General features: G+C 34.1%; 1 protein-coding gene across 1 annotated transcript in view; it reads right to left on the bottom strand.

The window, feature by feature from the left end:
* Positions 1–3,952: 3,952 nt before the first annotated feature.
* LOC111622662 (ectopic P granules protein 5 homolog) overlaps positions 3,953–18,741 on the bottom strand; it is a 30,379-nt gene continuing 15,590 nt past the window's right edge. The window contains exons 5-9 of the mRNA XM_023365084.1: positions 15,113–15,358; positions 10,869–11,094; positions 5,696–5,780; positions 5,518–5,624; positions 3,953–4,349 (exon numbers count right to left, since the gene is read on the bottom strand). Coding sequence (XP_023220852.1) covers positions 3,977–4,349; positions 5,518–5,624; positions 5,696–5,780; positions 10,869–11,094; positions 15,113–15,358 — 1,037 coding nt within the window. The 3' untranslated portion in view covers positions 3,953–3,976. The remainder of the gene's footprint in view (positions 4,350–5,517; positions 5,625–5,695; positions 5,781–10,868; positions 11,095–15,112; positions 15,359–18,741) is intronic.

Below are 18,741 nucleotides of genomic sequence, written 5' to 3'. Positions count from 1 at the left end.
TCCCCTTGTGGCAGATCGCCCATGTGTTGTGTTGCCATAACCAAACTAATTCTAATGAGCAATTATTTATTGTGACATCGTAATAATGCTGGGCTGCAAATTTTTGTCATGATATTCTCAACTGTTTTAGCAGTGTCTTGCCCCTGTAAATCATACTTAACCAGCACAATTCTGTTGCTAACAGGAAATCTAACTAACTCTTTTCAGGAAAAATTTTTGAATTGAAGTAATGTGACTTTTGGTTTGCATCAGAAGTTCTTCAGTTAATTGGGGCCTTAAGATTTCCGTATCTGGTCTTGATTCTCTATCTAACTCTGTTTTCGAGATTAAGGAAGGACAGTCAGACAGGTGGAATTTATAGGCTTCAGTTTTTTCAAATTGCAACTCAATAATTTTTCTGAAAATGTGATATTTATGAGAACATACTTCTCGCATAGTTTATACAATCTGTTGCCAAAATTTAAACACTTTGTCATCACATAAAAGCAATTATTCTCATATTTTTACAAGATGTTTTTTTTATTTAAACAAATTATATGAAGTCTTTTGGGCATTAAGATTAGCAACTTTGATCACTTGCATCACAACCTGCATCATAACATGGATCACTTTTCAAATATTAATAGTAGACCAGTATTAATTAATAGTGGTTGCCCATCCTCTCTTCCAGGAGGAGGCCAATGACTACTATTGCTCGAATTACTTCAACCCCCTTCTGCAATGGTCCCAAATCTCTATTGGACCAGTGATATGGTAGCATTGGAATGGAAAATCCAAAATACGAGGTTACTGGTGTGCAGAAAATATGATTTAAATGGTTTTCCAGGGTGTCGAGTTTAAATATATTAGTCCATTTTTGTTTTTGCAAAATTTGATTTGTTGTCAGATAACTGTCTGATATTCAGCTGCAAATGGTAATTTTCTTAGCATATTTTTTCTTAATGTTAACTCTATCTTAAATTTTTTGATATATTTTCAATTGGTGTCTACTTGACCAATGAGATTTTGCCATTTTGTACTGTACGAGTATCACGATAAATGTGACAATGGTAAGCTAAAATAACCAAATTCTTTATATGGTTTCCGTTTTAATTTTTATATTATAATGCTTGATTTATAACTACGAAGATTATCTTATGTAAAGATTCTTTATTCATCTACTGTACACAATTTAAAAACTTTTAAAAATGTGTTAGATTGGTCACTTGTTGTGATAGACCTTTGTAAATCTAAATATATAAAATTACTTGTCCTGACTGACTGAGTGAATGACTGATTCATAATCGCCCAGAGCAAACCGCTGAACCTAAAGAGGTAAAATTTGGTACACAGTTAAGGTATATCATGAGAATGTGCACTAAGAAGGGATTTTTCGAAATTCCTAAGCGGAGGGGAGAGGGAGAGGATTAAGGCTTAACCGGAAAAACAGCTTCTACTGTACTATTTTAGATGCGATATTTTGTTTTCAACTACGTTTAGTCTTCATCGAGTACTTAGGTGTATTAAATTGATAACATTTCAGACATTGTTATAAATACTTTTATCTATTTCAATTTTAAAAATGTTTGAACCGTTTTAAATTCAAATTTGTTATTGCATATTGGTTTGATTATAGAATGATTGTAAACATTCCAGAAAATTGATCAAATTGAAAATAGTTCATTTGATTCTCAGCGGTAGGTGTTATATAACAATTACTATGGTTGTTGAAATACTGAATATAAGTAGTGTTTGCTTGCAAAATCCTCATGGGCAAAGCTGCAGGTAACAGCTAGTATAGTATATTTACAAACATTTATATTTACTATGAAATACTATAATAGAAGGACTAGAAGTACAAAATAATCTAATAAATAATCTTTGCCGGTTTTATTTTTTGCCCAAGCAACACCGGGCTCATTTGCTAGTATGTAATATAATATAAAATTGCAAATTAAATGTTTAAATTGGATTTTTAAAATTTGTTAATTAAGAGTGGAAATTTATAAACACTTTGTTTTAGTTTATTGTAATTTTCATTATATGAGAAGTTAATAATAACGATTAACTATCTATTGTGACATGATCACAATGCCAGGCTGCAATTTTTAAACATATATTTTAAATGAAATAAATTAAAAATATGTTCTCCTCCTCAAATTAGTAGTGTCATGCCAGCATCCCTCTAACACCTTTCTGGGGAAAATTTTTGAATTGAAATAACGTGACTTCCATTGCAAATCGGAAGTTCATGTATGTGTCTGCCTATCTTTCATCTATCTCATCTATTCCATTTATTCCTTTCTCAAAGATTAAGGAAAGTCCTTATATGAAAATCTGGGCCTCCTGCCCCTAAGTTTAACTATATACAAACTTCAGGTTTGAAATGAAAGTCACATTACTTCTATTCGAACTTTTTCCTGAACGGAGTTAGCAACAGAGTTGTGTCGGTCATCTAACAGAAAAAGTATGACGTACAGGGGCAAGACCTCAACTAAAAGAATTGAAAACATTGCAAAGAAAAGTTGCAGCCTGGCATTGTGATGATGTCGCAATAAATAATTGCTAGTTAGAATTAGTTTTGTTTATCTTGTTTCTGCAATGCTACACATAAGTGATCTGCCAAGAAACATGCATCCCTCAAAGACTTTTATGGGAAGCCCGACCATATTTAGGTGAAGAAAACCTGGTAAACTGAATGTTGGCTATGCCTGAACCCACAACTAACTAAGCTAAGCTATGTGCTACCTGTTGCAATAATTAAGTAAATACAATATAGTTATAAAAAAGGATATACTGTATATATTTTAAAAGAATTAGATTTAGTTTATTTTGTTAAACTTTTTGCCAATAGATGGTGCTACATTTAATCAGCAAATTGAATGTAGATATTATTGGATTTCTGTAAATCAATATCTACTTTGGTGTGAGGTCTGCATTATTTCCAGTTATGTTCAAATATCTCTAAGTTAGAGTTTCGTAGCAATTGGTCAAACAGTCTAGGAGTGTACTGTACAGTGAACAAACATCCTTATATATATAGATGCAAACAAACCATCAGTTGTAGAAATTCATGTAACCTCTCCTCCCCTCCTCATGGAAATGATTAATTTCAAAAAGTTTGTACATTATTAATGAATTATAAAATAAATCAATTGGAATTTTTTACATTCAATAACAATGTAATTCCCTCAAAGAATTTAAAAAACATTGAGAAGGACAACATAATGTTTTTATTCTCTTGCATGGGTGCAGCCATCATTGATCAGTTGCAGCTAGCAAAAGGTAGCATAAATGAAACATGCTACTAAATGTGACACGATAACACCGTACACGTTCCAAAACAGCACTACCACAGAGGGTGTTTGGCAGAAAAATACCCAACAGTTTCAGAACTATAGAGCCTGTCGAATGTAGCCAGTAAGGTGCCTCCAGTAACATAATTTCCTGGAACAAGTCACCATTGCGTTGTAATTTAATAGTTTTAAAACCAACATCACTCAAGAATCTTAGAATTACATTTTGTAAATTTCCAATGTATCAATAATTTAGTTTTGTATTTCATAATACATGCTAGCAATTCTTTACTTTTTTCTATATACGAAAAAATACCATTGCAGGGTTTTTTAACTTCAAGCAGATTTATCGTTGGACCACAGATCCTGGAGCCCCAGTTGGTACATTTCCAGCATTATCCATAATTTAGTTCTAGATTTTTAAAAAGCAAATTAATAGTTATTATAGTAATAAGTATAATATCATTTGCTAAATTTGGAAAATAATTTAGTTTGTCATTAAACAAAGTAACTACTATATTTTCATAATAGATTCATAATAGATTAGTCTTTTTTGACCATGCACAGTAAAGTCTAAGGCTCTCGTCTGTGATCGGACAGTATGGGTTAAAAAAGGCATCGAGTTGTGTTAGAACTTAAACCAAATTAAACAATAGAAACGTTTTTTATTTTTAAATATTTATTAAAAACTTTATGAAATGTTACTTTTTTAAATAAACTTCTTCGGTCAACAAGAGAAGAAATTTGTGTTGGTGAAAATCGTAAAGAATTTTGGCAAATTTCTTCAAAACTTCTCTGCTATTTACAAAACTGAATTCGGCATTGTTGACGATATTTAAGGCCTCGTCTATTTGTTCCCTCAACCCGCCGTAGCTTTTGTTCTTTGAAAGATAGTTCAGTTGTTTGACACTTTCTTGTGCCAAGAGACTAGGTACACACTTTTCTTCAGTAGCTGTACAGGGACCGGAGTTGTACACTACATGTCCCGAAGCGTATGACTCCACTCTGATGTTTCCTTCTTCGGGAACTTGCACCGTAATGAAAGCTGCCATCACTCTGCACATAAACCTGAACCTGCAGGTGAGAGAGAATAGTGAAAATTTGCTTTGTTTCCAAAGATGATTTGATTTGATAGGTAATATTCAATTCCCACAGTTTAATTTACCAAGTTATAAAAGGGCTTATTTTATAACTTGGTAAATTAAACTGTAGGAATTAAATATTATCTATTGTAATGATTGTAAGTGTGAATTTATGTAAAACATCTTACTAGAATCCTATTTTTATATGCATCTTTTGCATCATTTTGCTGTGGCAATGGGTATAGTAGATGCAGTGTCTTCTCTGCCAGCGATTGACCAAGAAGCTGCCGCATTGTACAATTATTGTCTCTTTTGGAGAGCACTGCATCAACAATTTTTCTATACTATTATAAATTTATTCAGTGTTTGAATCTTTCCTAAAAATGATCCCTTGGGAAATGTAATTGTAAACGACATGAAAGGCACCCATAAAATCGATTTGTAAACTTTATTTCTAACTGTTTATATTCACTTTACTCTAAACCTTTATGGTTTTAGTTTATTCATACCAGATGAATATAGAATGTGATAGACCACAGGTCGGCAACCTTTCAGCAGTGTTGTGCCAAACATATAATAAACATGGTAGAATCATGTCGGCACTCAGAATAAGACTATAACTTATATGTTATGCAAATTTTCAAAGTCCATTATAACCAGACTAATTTTGAAATTAAGTTGTTAATTCAATTATGTTCTTACATGTGAAGCGCTTGCATAACACACAGATGGCGACATGGAACATAAATGCACGAGCTGTAATAGAAATATATGAACAAGAGATTTGTTTTTACTGTACCAGAGCCTTTGTTGAACTATAATTACACATTTAAATGGAAGACAATAATTGAATAGAAATGATATAAAAATTAATGCCACTGAAAATCGTCCCGTGTGCTACAGATTGCCGACCCACGATACAATACCAAATTCTGCCAGTAATTTACTCTTTCTACTTTTAAATGTCACAGGCTCCAATGTTCTCTTTTGAACTTTCTTTTTGACTGACAATGCAAAATTACCTGTCAAAACATTCTTTTTGCTGTTTATATGTGATTCATAAAATCATAGATTAAAAAATATTGAAGTTTCTATCATATTTTGTAATTATCTATCTATGTCACTAACTTAAATTCAAGAATAGTAGTAATATATCTTACTGAGTACTAAATGATGGAGGGCTTTTAAAAACCTTGCTAAGAATGGAACCTTCTTTTCCAAATTCAATTAACTTTTTGCTGAATTTCTCAAGAGCAATCTTTGCAACCTACGTAGAAAAAAACATCAACAATTAACATCAGTAATAAGCAATCAACTGTTAAACTTAAGAAAACTTACCAACTGTTTGCCATGAGCTAATTGTCTGAGGCACATGGCCAATATTATGTCCCAAAGAAGAATCAATTTGGCTTCGTAGTCATTGCTATGAATAATAAAAACACAAAATTTACAATTTTGCAATTTTATATACTGGTCTACTTTAATTCTTAGTAGTGAAGTGCTACTTTTAGAACATTTATAAAAACAAATTTAAATTTGAGTGTTTTAACGGATGACTAATGGGATGCATTGTGGAGCAAAGTAAATGATATAAAAATTAACAGCAATTTTCTACAGCCTCCTGTTAATTAATAAAAAACATTAGAATTATTCTATTTTTTTTTCATTTCTATAATGTGGAAATGAAGAGAATAGGAAAAAGTCCTGTGTATACAGCTTGCCAGTTGTGTAAAAAATCTTTCATTTTTTAACAAAACCAAAATGGGAAGGTGGCATGTCTGTTGTTTGGGTATAAAATAACTCTGCTTTTGTGAATACTGTGCATTCTAAATGAAGTGCATGTAGTGATAGACAATGATTCTCTATTTTTGATATCACTTTGTTTTCATGGAAGATCAACATGACAAAAACCCGAATGTTGATTTTACTGATTTCCTCTTGTCTTAAAACAAATTTAAGTAATGGATAATGGACTTCCTCCACCGGTACCATCACAGACGTCACTATTTGTGTACTATTTGTATTAGCGAATAATGTGTGTTGTGAAGTTCTGGAATCAGCCTTTTGGGCTGATTCCAGAACTTCACAACACATATTATTCGCTAAGCAATGCAAATATTACAGGGAGGCCACTTGTGAAAATACCAGAGGTACACCGAAACTGGTTTATGATGTCGATGAGATGTTGTTGTTTCGGAAGATTCTTTGACACTGGTGAATAATTTTTTGAAAAGGTCTTCCAATCAAATTATCCTGCCATTTCATGAGGATGTGGTAGGTCACTCAAAAAACTTGGTTAATTTACTGAGCACAAAATCAGGGATGCACAACCTTTTGTGAAGAAGAGCCAAATTAGGATTAAGTTTACTGACTGGGGGCCGGACCTCCAAGCAATTAATGTGATGGCTGATATTGGATGCTGGTGGCAATCTTCTTGATGTCTGGTGTAATGGCAGACGTTGAAACAACCAGCAGATTTTCCAAATTCTCGTTGATTAACCTGTTCCGTGTTTTGCATTTGTTTAAATTCATAAGTGAAAACTTGCAAGCTTGTTTGGCAATACCTATGTATGCCTGTTCGCATACATAGGTACTGCCAAACATGCTTGCACAAAATCGAGCATTGTCTTTCAGTTTTGGAAATGATGTATCTGGTAGTTCTTTGTAGAATGTGAGGAGATTAGAATTTTTGAACTGTGATTTCAATTCATCACTGCACTGGATGTCTTATCAACTCAAGTTGGACATCTGGAGGGGCATCTTCCACTTTCACATCAAATGGAGTTGAAAAAAGTTGCAGGTAGATCTTGTATTTCTGGAATTCACCAAACCTCTCATTGAATGATGTAAGGAGGGTGTTAACTTGGTCAGAGTAATCCATCTTCATATGTGGGTATTTCTCTTTCATGGCCTTGCAATGTGGAAAGTGTGTAAAGTTCTCTGATTGCATGTGGGACTTGAAAAGTGATAGTTTGGTCATAAATGCATTGATGTTACTTGTCAACTGAGAAACAAGTTGCATCTTTCCCTGCAATCTCAAATTAAGGTCGTTTAGATAAGCAGTAATGTCAGCAAGGAAAGCTAAATCACACTGCCATCTTTGTCCCTCCAAATTCCTTGTAGTGTTCCCCCGTTCTTTGAGGAAAGTGATAATAGGCCCCAATAGCTCCACAAATCTCTTGAGGACTGTTGCCTTGCTCAGCCAACGAACTTCAGTATACGTGGGCAGGTCAGCATAATCAGCATCTATTTCTTCAAGAAATGATGTGAAGAGTCGATGGTTGAGTCCATGACGGCGGATTAAGTTCACAGTATCATATACATCTTTCAGCAGACGTTCAAATCCCAGCTTCTTTGCACAAAGTTGCTGTTGGTGAATTATGCAATGATACTGGACTAACTCCTTTTGCCTGTCCCCAAGGTGGTTTTTCAGCAAGGTGACCATGCCATTCTCACATCCAACCATAGATGGTGCTCCATCAGTGGCAATGCTGGATAGCTTGTCAAAGTCCAGTGCTGATTTGTTGCAAACGCTCAATAAACTAGTAAATAAGTCAGCACCAGTTGTATGTCCAGAAAGTGATGCCATGCCAAGAAATTCTTCATTCACAATAAAATCTAGTGAAACACTTCTAATAAACACAATCACTTGTGCTGTTGATGATATGTCAGTGGATTCTTCCACAGCCAAAGAAAAATAAGCACAGTTTGCAACTAAAATATTAAGTTGGCCAGAAATGTCTGATGCAATTTGCGAGATTCTTTGTTGTATCGTCATGTGGTTAAGACTGATTGTTTGAAAACACTGTCTTCTCAGGACACATCTCACTTGCGATGATAAGACACTTTTTTATCATATCGCCATCTGTGAAAGGTTTCCCATTCTTGGCTATTAAAGCAGATATTTCTAGGCTGGCTTCAACAGCCGCATCCAATTCTCCAGATTGTTTCTTGAACACATTTTGTTGGCTGATTAGTGATCGTCGTAACGATTCGATTTTCCGTTTGCGTTCCGTACCTTGCAGAAGGAAATCCTTGTGTTGGCTTTCATGATGTCGCTTCAGGTTGAATTCTTTTGGCACTGCTATTGTTCCATTGCACAAAAGGCAAATAATGCTGTTGTTCTGTTGCACAAAACAGTACTTGTTAGTCCACACTTCCACTTCTTGAAACTGATGATTCTCGCGATTGACCTTGCGTTTAATGCCCGGCGCCATACTGTTCACTCTGCAAAACAATGTCTCATTGTGCCGAAAATTCTGAGGCCCGCAACAAATCATGTTTGAGATAAGGCAAGCTAGACTACCACGTGCTTTGTTCTGTATCCACTCTGACCAAAGACTAAAGAGGCGGGGACAGAAGACTATTACGCACACGTGGCCAGGCAGGTCTTAATTTGTTTGACCCCTGTCCGGGCGTCTCCACCATTTCTCAGAATTTGTGAGTCAGATCGTCAACATGCCAGGTGCAGGACACTAATCCATCATAAATGTGGTTACCATTCTTACCTAAATTATATTTATGGCCCGTCAGTTTTACCCCCGTGTTCAGAAATGAATCAAAAGTGATTAACACAGTGCAGTGGAAAATCTGAATATTTTAAATATAATTATTAAAATTGCGATATCTCGTTTCAAATTGGCGCTAGAATCAATCTGTTTTTTTTTTTTCCTAAATATATCACAGTTTACGATTGTTAAATTTCAAATAAAATAAAAATTTAAAATAATAATTTAATTTTAAATTTACGAAAAAAAGAATGTAAAAATAAAAGTAAATAAAAAGTTCCAATTAATTTACTACTTAAATAACCTAAATATATCTGTTTTCTTTCAAACAAAAAAAACCGCAGCTTTCTAGCTACACGGAATCATTTTACAACCCTCTTTGTTGACAAGTTTATGGCTTGACGCGGTTTGTAATAATTATTAAATCCAAAATATTTTAATGCAAATGGCTTCCTTTTAGTCGTAATGACTCTATTCCAACTACAGTATTAATTTTCTTGGTCCAACTTAATAATAATAAATTTGATGCGAAAAAATTTTTTTCTATTCTTAGTCTATGGAGAGATATTGTTGTAAATTATTGGTTGTTATAGCTTTTTGTACATTTCTTTTTGAACTCTGGTTAGTTTTTTCTAGTTTGAATGGCATTAGGTTGACGAATAAGCATCTTTTCAGAAAAGTTTGATTCAAATTCGACTATACCAATCAGAATCTAGAATGTAAACAAGTGCTAAAAAATCGTTATTTTCATGGTTTTTCAGTGCTATTTTTACTTATTTTTGTTATTTGACTCTATTTAGACCAGGGGTCGCCAAACTTTTTTAACCGTCGACCCCCAATCACTTTCCAAAGCCTCACATTGACCCCCACCGTAAAGTTTTATTACAAGTGTGTATGTATGATCGGAAAAAAAAAAAAAAAACATTGTGGGTTGTGGTCTCTGTGTAAGCAAAAAAAAAGGTTGTGACCCCTTAGCCGCATCGACCCACAATGATGTTGCATCAACCCCTGGGGGTCCATATCGACCACTTTGGCGACCCCTGATTTAGACGAATAAGCAAGTTTTCCGAAGCATAAAATTGAAGATTTCCCGCCAAAATAGAAACTTCCTGATAACATCGGAAATGACATTCTAACATCATTTTATTTTATTTGATTCTTCAAAAAATCGTTATAATACTATGTATTAGACTTAGAATATTCATATCTAAACCAGAAAGTGTTAGCTAGAAATAGACTTATTTATAGAACAACCCCCATTTCTCACTTCAGGGAAAGTTATAAAACAGTTGGGTGCTAATGACTTTGTGAAAGGGAAAAGTTCTACACTTAGAAACTTGGAAAGAAGGGATTTGGCCTGTACCGTCCGCAGGCTGCATAAACATTGATAAGGGGCCGTATGTGGTGCACCCTTGACAAAATCTTAAGTGCTCATAGAAGACTTAATATGAAGGCAGTGTATTCTTATGATATTCTTTGTAATACATGCTCTTTTGTTCCTCATCTTTTTGGAATGATTCCACCATTATTTCCTTCCTGAAGTCAAAGAATAAATGAAAGCAACACAAAACTAATTTTACAAAGTCCTCATGGCACTACAAAATTCCCCAGGACATTGTCATTTGTGTCACTTGAAGTAGAGGGTGTCTACCTACCTCCTAAAACCATATCCCTACCCAACCACTTGACCAGGGGCACGAAGATGGTATACTTCATAAATCCCCAAAGGAAAAAGTCGCATGACCTTGTGAATTATAAGTTAGTTAAATTACAAATATAATATAAGGTATGATTGTTATCATAAGCTTAGTTCTTTGGGCTTGCTATTATTATTTGTAAAATCAGATGAAAAGGGCCAGACAGGCCAAAATGCATATTGGACAAATAGTTAGTTAATAAGCAATAAATTTGCTGTGAATATAATAAGCACTATTCATTCATTCTAATTAACTATTTTGTAAAATTAGTAATACAGGCAAAAAGCTTTTTAATATCAAACTTACCTTATTTGACGATAATTTGGTCGATTCCACTCGACCACGTCGTCTAAAATTTTAGATTCTTTGGTTATATCACACTGATCGTCATTTAGAGAACCAATCAGGTAAACATAGAGAGAAAGATATGATAAATTATCTTCACAGGTTTGAATAAATTCTTCTTCTAATGATTTAGATATGACGAGGTAAGTTGTCAAATATTTCAATGTGTCTTGAATTGAATAATGACCTAAAAATTATATCTGTAAGTCATTTTATTATTACAATACTAAACATTAATGAATCATGAGAAAATAACTAACTTCACAATATTTAAGTCTTAACTGTTTTCTATAAAAAAATCAATCCACTAACAGTAACTTAGCTATATTTAATATGATCTATAATAGGGTGGTCAAACTTTTGGACTTGTAATAAATTTTCTATGGTAGATTAGCATTTTGTATTATGTAACTTGCCTAGTTAAATCGTCTCATTCAGCAATAACTCCTCAGTAAAACAAAAATATAACATATCCACAAACCTCAGTCAGTCCAGCAGTAAGAAATACTGACATTTTAAATGTCTTCCAGCCTACTCCAAAGGCCTTCTTCAGGAACAACAGAATTCCAAAATGGAATGCTTGAAGAACCATGAAATACACACATAAAACTGATTATGATCAATTTTTAGTGTGTATGTCATGGTTTTAGTGTGTATTTCATGGACTGTGAAGTTTTTAGACAAAAATATAATGTATCCACAATCATTTGTTGTATTTTGAGAAGATTAAAAAAATTAAGTGAATCTTTTATTTTTATTATGCATCACTTCACAATAAAACATAGCATGTTATCTTGTAATAGCTTACATGTCTCATTATAAACTTTCTTCAGTAAGTCAGACAGTACAGTGGTGCCTCATACAGTCGACCCCCCTATAAGATAGAGATACGTTCCATTCTTTAGGAATTTGCTTTCTTATGAATCCTTCCAATCACAACCCGACACGTATCAAGTTTACGGACTACGGCTGTTTGAAAGATTTTCTTCCATAAAATTAATCGATTCTAGACTAATCCGACTCAACATTTCCAAAACATGTATATATTTTTTGGAAATAATCGTATAAACTACGCTATAAATAAAAAATTGTAGGATTACTTACCAAGTGTCACCATTCGACATTGCCATTGCTCAACATTGTTTTCGTCGCGGAACAGCTCACCAAACCGCGGCCGATTTCTAATAACTTATTTTTCTGTTAATAGTTCCTTGTACTTCGGAGACATCATTAATATAAATAATTTTAATCGCCGTTGAATAAGAAATGTTTCTTTCACAAGAAATGTATAAAATTACAGTACTGTATTAGACTTACGGTACCTAATTTACATACTGACAGACGATAGTTAGCGTAAAAATCTCCGTAGCGTGGCACCACGCTAGACGGCGGAAATTATATATTTAATTATAACAAAGTTACAATAAGTTAATATATAATTATATATACAGTACCTAATTTATATATAATTTATATAATACTGTCCAGACGATAGAAATCTCTCCGTAGCGTGGCGCTACGGACGGCGGGAAAGTAGTTCGGCTGCCCGATGACGTTTGAGGTGTTTATAGGGAACTTTTACTATTTTTTACGGATACCGGTAGCAATTTTTTCGTAGTTTTATAGAAATCGTAATTATAGGGACCGTAATTATAGGGGGGCCGACTGTACTTCAAATGACTAATGTTGAATGCTCCAGAATTCAAACACTGAATTCGAGAGAAATTCTATCCAGAGTTCGGACGATGCAACTATATTCAAACTGCACACACAGTGAAAAAATGTATTTGCTGTGTCGGCATTGTCTATTGTGCACCTGAGTCATTTCTCTCTCGTGTTATGCTCATGTTTTCAGTGCTTTATTTTTGGTATTTTTGTTTGTATATATAGTTCCTCCTATTAACCATGAGTGTGGAAGCAATGAAACCTGAGAGAAAACTTGTATTGATAATTGAGGTGAAAAAACTTATCACGAAGCACGAAAGCGGCACATGTGGCAAAACTGGTAGCCATGTTTAAGATGCCAAAGTCAACAGTGTGCACCATTCTTAAGAACAAGAAAGTGCAAATGTGGCTAAAGGCATGACAACATTGACCTACAGGAGATCACAGGTTTTCAAGATGGAAAAACTCCTCATGTGGCTAAATGAGAAACAATTGGCTGCTGATATTGTCTGAGATGATTATTTGTGAGAAAGCCAAGCAAGCTGTACACTGACCTTAAGAAATAGGATATCACCACCCATCATGCATAGTTTATTATTATTTCAAGTTTTAATTTAAGTTTACTGAAATGGGCATTGTTTAGGGTCTAGGAATGGATTAATTCACTTTCCATTATTTCAAATGGAGAAATCAATTTGGACTTCAACAAATTCAAAGTTTAAACAGTCTCCTAAAACAAATTAAATTTGAATTACAAGGCACCACTGTATTTTAGATGTTCGTTGGTCATGAACCTTTTAAATAAATTTGGTGCAATGGGAATGCAATTGTAGACATTATGTTCTTGCAAATGTAAAATTATAGGATGGGCTTAATTGCAATGAGTACTGATATATACACAAACACAGTATTTTTGTGGAATGACCAGCATGCTGATCAATTTTATATTTTAGTTGCAGCTTAATCAGATGTAACAAAACCAGTTGTTAATTAAACATTAAAGAAAACATTCTTCCCAGTACAAAAATAATATTGTAATTTGAAGGACTTAAAATCTGGAAGAGAGTTTTTGTTAACAAGACAATAAAACAATTAGTGATAGCATTAGTTGGTCAGTATGGGCTACCCTGACCTTACAAACACCTTCCTCTCAAATTTCACACAATGATGATAATCAATGTAAGCTGAGATAATTTACAGCCAGTTTCATAAATTTAATATGTTAATTTTTGTGTTTTTCAATCAAATAACAATAGAATACACACAAAAAAACAAGCACTTACAGAATTCCAAGAGTATTTTACATCCTTAGAAAGAAGACAAAATGAATTAAACATACTCTCAGCATTAATCAAAAACTAGGATTATTTCATAGTTTTAGAATAAACTCTCGTTCATTTTTTTTTTAATGCGCCCTCTAGAGAAGGATGTATAACCTCATTTAAACCAGTCTACAGATATACGATTCTATCAACTCTGCTTAAACTGGCATGCCGGTTTTTACCATACAGAAATATCTGATATGCTGGTCATTCCGTGAAAATACGGTATATACAGCACTGTAAGTAGCTTTTTATGCACCTGGTGTGAGCTTCTGTAACTACACCCCAAAACTTGGTCCAGGTCATTTCTGTGCCCCCCAGCGACTGTGCCTGGGCACCGCCCTAATTACAGCATTGGGTATATATAATCCAATTTGCATGATATACTTGAATGCATATACCTTGTACTATTGTAAGCAAAATTAAATTCTTAAATTCATTGTTAACTGTTAATTACCTGTGGAAGCCATAACCATGTATGAATAATTTAGCTGGTGTGAGTGTTCATTCCTTTAGTTGTATGAACTGAAGTGAATGGCTAACTTACTGGTTACAATTAGTTGTGTGGCCATTGCCATTCTCTGATTTCTGACAGAGCGAAAGTATAACAACCTCCAAACATTTAGCTCAAAACAGAAGTGTGAAATCTTGTAGTTCCATCTATGGGCAAAGAAACATGTGCTAAATTTTATCAGTGTGTGTAGACATATTTCAAATGAGGATTAACATCTAAACTTAACATCTGCTGTTTGCAATATTTTGCATTTGTTAGTTGATATAGTACAGTAGAAATGTAATATGCATTTAACTCAGTTAACAGAAAGTTTGTTCACCAATTCATTAATAACATGCTAGATGTGGCTATAAAATGACAATATTTTGCCAGAAACTACAATAAAACCAAACATGTATAGATGCTAGATATTATTGATGAGTATCAAAGAACTAAACATTTCTTCATTTAACAAAAACGATATATATATATATTAATAAGTCTGTGATTTTAAAAAATATTAATAGTATTCGTATTAAACAATATGAATTAAATTTTTGTTGTTGAAAGTTACATATACAGACTTGTTCATAATTACCTGTGCAGTGTGCCACAGGAGCATATTAACAGACAAAAAAAAATTCTCTAAAATGCTGTCTGACCAACAATGTTTTAAAGTAAATATTTTTAGTATTATAAAACTCATTGCTTTGAGTTTAACTTACTAGAAGAGAAATATTGAGCGATGCAACATTCGGCAATCTGGACCAAATAAGACATGTTCGATAGAGATCTAGAAGCTGCAGACAGACAAGGAAGGATAAGATGGTTCTTGGGATTTTCATTTAACCACTTAATAAGTGCTTGAATCAATATTTGTCGTAGTTCTATTCTAGATGCTTCGTTGAAAATGCTCAGCACTTTTGTCATCAATTGAGAACTCTGAGAGAATTTTTCTTGGCTTTTAACATCTAAATAAATTAAAAAACATTCATAAGTATCAGGTCAATTAGGTATAAGTATCAATATATGTCTATATGTATCTACACATAAAAACATCTCAATATAGTAGTAACCAATTTTCTGTTATTTGCAAATACTACTACTTTTTCTCTACAAACAAATGCATTATATATATTCCTATACATAAACATAAATTATAGTCCATGCATGTGTACACACATGTATATTTGGTGGAACTCCTGATGACTGCCAATAAGAAATTGAACCAACATGCCAATGTGACACTCGTGGAAGTTTCAAAATAACTGTCCTTGCAAGACACATGTGAGAGGAAGAAATTGCAATTGTTGTAAAGAAGGCTATTTTAATTTGAAAGCAAAAAATCCAGAAGGGTGTTTAAGTTGCTTTTATTTTGCCCTCACTCAGCAATGTAGTAGTAGTAGTAGTAGTAGTAGTAGCCCTTATTATAGAGATTGGATTTATATGAGACTTGATGACTCAGATGATCCGTACCACCATAATTTCCAATTCACTAATTGTTATAGAGCAAAAACTATAACTGAAGGCATCATGCTAAATTCTGCTCAAAATGTAGTTAGTTATTCCTCATTTCCTAGAAAAAGAAGAAACATTATATTTTTCTCTATCAGCTGTATTTTTAAGATATGAGCTAATATCTTAGAGGCAAACTACACTTTTCTCAGCAATATATAGCTGGTGATACTGATGATGAATGTCCTGATGCTGATGTTGAAATTACTGGTTATGGCATTACAATATTTGGTTAATATTACCTATGGTGACTAAAATGGCAGCACTTCTGGTAATCTCAAATTTGGTCGTTTAGTGATAATGTTAAATAGAGGGCGCTGCATAATGATATTTATAAATTTACATAAATCAGAACATATGACTGTGATTTGTTTCAATGTGTGAATATGCAAATTTTTTATTACAAAGCAGTTATTGAAGTTTTGGCCACTGACTAGTATGCTTTATGGAAGTGTTGTTTTGGAATTCCTGAATTTTTGAAGTATATTTGTAATATTTTGTTAAATAATACATTCATTGGTAATTTAAAAGGTTTTTCTGATAGTATTAAGCTGCGGCCGGATGGCCGAGCAGTCAAGGTGGCAGCCTACCGCTCTAGGGGACCCGGGTTCGAATCCAAACGGGTCGAAAAGTCCCCAGGAATTTTTCGGGGGGTGGTCCATTCGGATATGTCGGGCCCCATCCCTCACCACCCGGCAGCCCCATTGTGGACCTGGACAAATCCATAATGGGCTTGCAAAAAAAGGCCCTCCTAGTGCCACAGGGCAGAGTTTAAAAAAACAAAGATAGTATTAAGCTTATAATGAATTGTGTCAATATTAATTCAGATGTACTTTAGTTGGAATGCATCACCAGAAAATTTTTCCAACTATTAGAATCTGATTATATGGATTTTAGGTTTGGATCAAAGGATTAGTAGTGATTTTAAATTTGTAGCAAGTTTAGGATTACAACATATTGTGACCTTTCGGGTCGGCGCCTCTTTAGTGCCCTGTCAGGATTGACACCACCGCGTTAGCAGAACACAGAAGCCGAGACGGCGATTACTACGTCACACTGTCATGCGAGCGGCCCCATACATGAACAGACGAATTTGTAATGTCAGCCAATGGAGAGACAACATGTGGAAGAGACTCAAAGTACAATTAACAAGGATTTAATTGAAATTAAACTGGAGAAGATACAGCATTTTTAGTTTGTGTCGTGGAGAGAGAAAGAGTTCACATAACAAGCGCAAGTTGTATAAATACCCGGTGATAAAAGATTGGAGTTCTCGTTGGGTGATAATAGTCCAATGGGGATTAGTTCCACGCTAATATCCACCAGCACAAGAATGGCACAAGGTATCCAAAATGGGCATTGATCGATGATAGACCGGGAGTAAACGGTGCGGGTTTCCCGTGTCGGAAGGACAAACGACGACTGACTGTTTTCAACCGTCTCTGGCGATATTCACCAATGATTTCAGCCATGCAAAAGTTAATAGTTCACGAGAAAGCGTCATGTTGTCTGAGAAAATGTAATGGGAGACTTTCTCAGGTAGCTACGAACAACAATCATTATGTCTCTCGAATCATGTTAGCATTAAAGACTAGTTCTAATATAGGAATTTCTGCTATCTCACAATATAGAGGATGTGTGCAATGTATGTTCAAAACAGCATAAAATAGTTTTCTGAACTGACAGAAATTTGTGTGTGTTACAATGTAACAATTGCAAACATAACTTTTTGGCTTTTGATGGAACGTTTAAGGGCAAATGTGGTAATATTTCCTGGGCTGGAATATTGTCATTTATATGGCATTCTTTGTGTTTGGAATGCACCTCAACAAATTGAGCTTTTGCTGCAGGTATTTCTAAAAGGGCCGCTATAGATTGGTCCAACCATATACGTTTACTAATGCTTATTGCTTTGCACAATATGACCTCATTTAAAATTAGAGGTCCAAATAAAACTATCAAAATAGATGAGACAGTAATATGTAAATGTAAATATGAAAAAGGGCAGAAACTTAAAAGTACAAAATGGGTAGTAGGAGGGATATGTAGGCAAAGACTATAATTATTTTATTTGTTGAGTAAATGATAGACTGAAAACATGCTTAATTAGGTGATATCTAAATTTGTAAAATCTAAGTGTGAGGACCCAAAAATGAGTTGAAATTAAATATTTATTATTAGAAATTTATTAAAACGAAACTAGAAAAAGTCGTCTATTGTGAAAAACCGATCAAAGATCGAATTAGTTGTGTTAGTCATATGAAACCGCGACGAGAGAAAAAAAAACTTTATTGATGTAAACAGAACGTAATAATTTTAAATGATTAATTAATAATTGTAAACAAACGACCTCCAGTAGAGATGGACCTTTGAAAAGTCGCTCATATGCACATAATTAGAACATAGAAATTTTGAAAAGAGGAAAGATTAATGTCGAAAAAGGACGTCGTGTCGTTAAATTTCAAAAACGTCACAGACTAGACAACAATGGTGGAAAATATGAGCGCAAGTTTCAAAGTTCCATCAACATTTTGGATGGTGTCAAGTAGATTCTTCAAGGCGGATCTTTCTCGTGACTCGAAAAGGAATCGTTTTTCGCTTAGAAACAGACGAGGGAGCCAATCAGAAAACAAAACCAAGAGCGGAGATTGATATAATCCCCGATCTTCAAGGACAGAGAGACTTCTTCCATAAACTGTGCTACGGAGTACCTGCACTCCAAAAAGTCCGAAGCGAAAACTCTCTGTGTGTCGACACACAGAAGACGAAGAGTCCGCACTAGTGTCCATCGAGAGAGTAGTGCCGCCGATGCCTACCGACAAGTCTCCTTACCTGCCAC

Source organism: Centruroides sculpturatus, unplaced genomic scaffold, assembly GCF_000671375.1.
Source record: "Centruroides sculpturatus isolate CEXI.00-Female unplaced genomic scaffold, Cexi_2.0 scaffold340, whole genome shotgun sequence".
In the NCBI taxonomy this organism is placed as follows: Eukaryota; Metazoa; Arthropoda; class Arachnida; order Scorpiones; family Buthidae; genus Centruroides; species Centruroides sculpturatus.
Note: the sequence above shows the minus strand (reverse complement) of the source record. Positions and strands in the feature narration are given on the sequence as shown.